At 49.5% G+C, this 3,043-nt stretch overlaps 1 protein-coding gene across 1 annotated transcript; it reads right to left on the bottom strand.

Moving 5' to 3' along the window:
* Nucleotides 1-2,430: 2,430 nt before the first annotated feature.
* On the bottom strand, nucleotides 2,431-2,871 carry P174DRAFT_426209 (uncharacterized protein; the record flags this gene model as incomplete). Its single annotated transcript, XM_024825363.1, has 2 exons — nucleotides 2,431-2,609; nucleotides 2,736-2,871. The coding sequence occupies 2 exons, from the start codon at nucleotides 2,869-2,871 to the stop codon at nucleotides 2,431-2,433; spliced, it is 315 nt and encodes a 104-aa protein (XP_024676767.1).
* Nucleotides 2,872-3,043: the final 172 nt, after the last annotated feature.

Raw genomic sequence — 3,043 nt, 5'->3', positions numbered from 1 at the left:
TAATCTTAATCTACTAATATTACTACCTCTCTTACTGCTTACCTTACTATTAACCTTACTATCTACTATGCTATTTATAATTACTATCTACCTTATTACCTACCTTACTATTGACTACACTATCTATCTTACTGTCTACCTTACTATCTATCTTACTATCTATCTTACTATCTATCTTACTATCTATCTCACTGCCTGTCTTACTGCCTTACTCACTGCCTGCCTTACTTACTGCCTTACTTGCTGCCTGCCTTGCTCGCTGCCTGCCTCACTAGCTGGCTCACTCACTGCCTCCCTCGCTCACTGCCTCGCTCACTGACTCCCTTACTCACTGCCTCGCTCGCTCACTGCCTAACTTGCTCGCTGCCTGCCTCCCTCGTTCACTGCCTCCCTCACTGCCTGCCTTAATGCCTGACTTGCTTGCTCCCTTGCTCGCTGCCTCCCTCACTCACTACCTCACTTGCTCACTGCCTGGCTTGCTCACTGCCTGCCTTGCTCACTGCCTGCCTCGCTCACTGACTGGCTTGCTCACTGCCTGCCTCACTAGCTAGCTCGCTCACTGACTCCCTCACTCGCTGCCTCGCTTGCTAGCTCACTCACTGACTGGCTTGTTCACTGCCTCGCTTGCTCACTGCCTGGCTCACTCACTACCTATCTCACTGTCTAGCTTACTATCTCACTGCCTCCCTCACTCACTAACTGCCTCCCTTACTCACTGCTTCGGTCACTGCCTCCCTTACTCACTGCCTCACTTACTCACTGCCTGGCTTGCTCACTGCCTGGCTTGCTCACTGCCTGGCTCGCTCACTGCCTCCCTTGCTCACTAACTGGCTTGCTCACTGCCTGCCTCACTAGCTAGCTTGCTCACTGACTCCCTCACTCGCTGCCTTGCTTGCTAGCTTAGTCACTGACTGGCTTGCTCACTGACTGGCTTGCTCACTGACTGGCTTGTTCACTGCCTCACTTGCTCACTGCCTGGCTCACTCACTACCTATCTCACTATCTAGCTTACTATCTCACTGCCTCCCTCACTCACTAACTGGCTTGCTCACTGCCTGTCTTGCTCGCTGCCCCCTCACTCACTGCCTGGCTTGCTGCCCCCCTTGCTCATTGCCTGCCTTACTGCCTACCTCACTGCCTATCTCACTATCTACCTTACTATCTACCTTACTGTCTACCTTGCTACCTACCTCTCTCCTAACTATGGTTAATATGATATATATTCCCTGATATATCACTTATATATATATCCCTGCGTATAAACTATGGATTCGCCAACATACTCTATAAACTAAATGTATAATATATATCTCTGCGCATTATGGTATCCTGAAATATATATATTCATTTATTAATATATTAATGCTGATCAACCTGATCTCCTGACATAACTGCTGTACTAAATAAAATAATATAAATAACTGGCGGTGCCCCTCATGGTTGGGATGCACTAACCTAAAACCCTGGACCACCTGGACTACCTGGGCCTTATTCTACCTATCTTACTGCCTGCTTCACTGCCGGTCTTGCTGCCTGCCTTACTACCTGCCTTACTACCTGCTTCACTGCCTGCCTTACTATCTACTATACTACCTATCTTACTGGGTTCTTCCTGCTGGTCTTACTGCCTGTTATGCTGCCTGCCTTACTACCTGCCTTACTACCTCCTTCACTGCCTGCCTCACTGCCTACCTTACTACCTGCCTTACTGCTTATCTTACTACCTGCTTGCTATCTACCTTGCTGTCTACCTTGCTGTCTACCTCACTGTCTACCTCGCTGTCTACCTCGCTGTCTACCTCGCTGTCTACCTCACTATCTACCCACTACCTGTCTTACTTTCTGCCTGCTGTTCTGCCTGCCTCATGCATGACCTTCCTGGGCCTTATAATCTACTATACTACCTTGCTTGCTATCCTAATCACTACCTCACTGCCTGCTGTTCTCCCTGCTATTTGACCTGCCCTTCTGCATCCTATTCTGCCTCCTATTCTGCCTCCCATTCTGTCTACCTCACTGCCTGTCTTGCTGCCTGCTCATGCATGACCTTACTGTCTACCTCCCTGTCTACCTTCCTATCTACCTTCCTGTCTACCTCACTGCCTACCTTACTATCTACCTACTGTCTCTCTTGCTCCCTCCCTACCTACTACCTATGTCTATCATAACTATGGTTGATATTATATATATGCATATGTATAAACCACTAAATTCAGCTAACATACTATATAAACCAACCGTATAATATATATCTCTGCGCATTATGGTATACTAAAATATATATTCATTCCAAATATATCAATGCTGATCGACCTTCGATCTCCTGACATAACCGCCATAACCAAAAAATGATGTAAATAACTGGCTGTGCCCCTCGTGGTTGGGGTGCGCCTGCCCTAAAAACTGGACCACCTGGGCCTCATCCTACCATCAACCCCATTTCTCCTGCAACCAGCCGCTGCCATATGCGGCTCTGATCTGGCCCTTGCCATTGGCCTGAATAACAATCATGGCCACCATGGGGATCAAAAACCCGCAGGTAATTGCATGCGTGGCCTGGCTCCCACCCATGGCATATGGATTGGGGCATACCGCATGAATAACACGCGCTATATGGCGTGTATTGCACTTGCTGATGCACGTGGATCATCCATGCCCGTGCGGCCTGGCTGTGGGGCTGATGACATGCATATAACTTATGGCCACCATCACCCCCTGCATGGCGTATATATAACATTGGTCCTGCCACTGCATGCATTTGGCCTGGGCCATCTCCTCATCCAAACCCTGCTGGGTCCGATGCTGCTGCTGCTGGATATCCATGGCGGCCCACTGCTGGGCCTGTGCCTGCTGGGTGTGCCATACTGCCATGGGAATGGATGGCTGGCTGCAAAATGACTTATTGGATGGGGTGGGACTGCCTGATGGTGGGTCACCCTGTATGGTGCCTCTCTGGCTGCCTCTCTTGCTACCATGCTACCTGCCTGGCATGGGGCCTCTCTGACTACCTCTCTCTCTACCTCTCTCCTGCCTCTCTCCCTGC

The sequence above is a fragment of the Aspergillus novofumigatus genome, assembly GCF_002847465.1.
Source record: "Aspergillus novofumigatus IBT 16806 chromosome Unknown P174scaffold_51, whole genome shotgun sequence".
Lineage (NCBI taxonomy): Eukaryota > Fungi > Ascomycota > Eurotiomycetes > Eurotiales > Aspergillaceae > Aspergillus > Aspergillus novofumigatus.
Note: the sequence above shows the minus strand (reverse complement) of the source record. Positions and strands in the feature narration are given on the sequence as shown.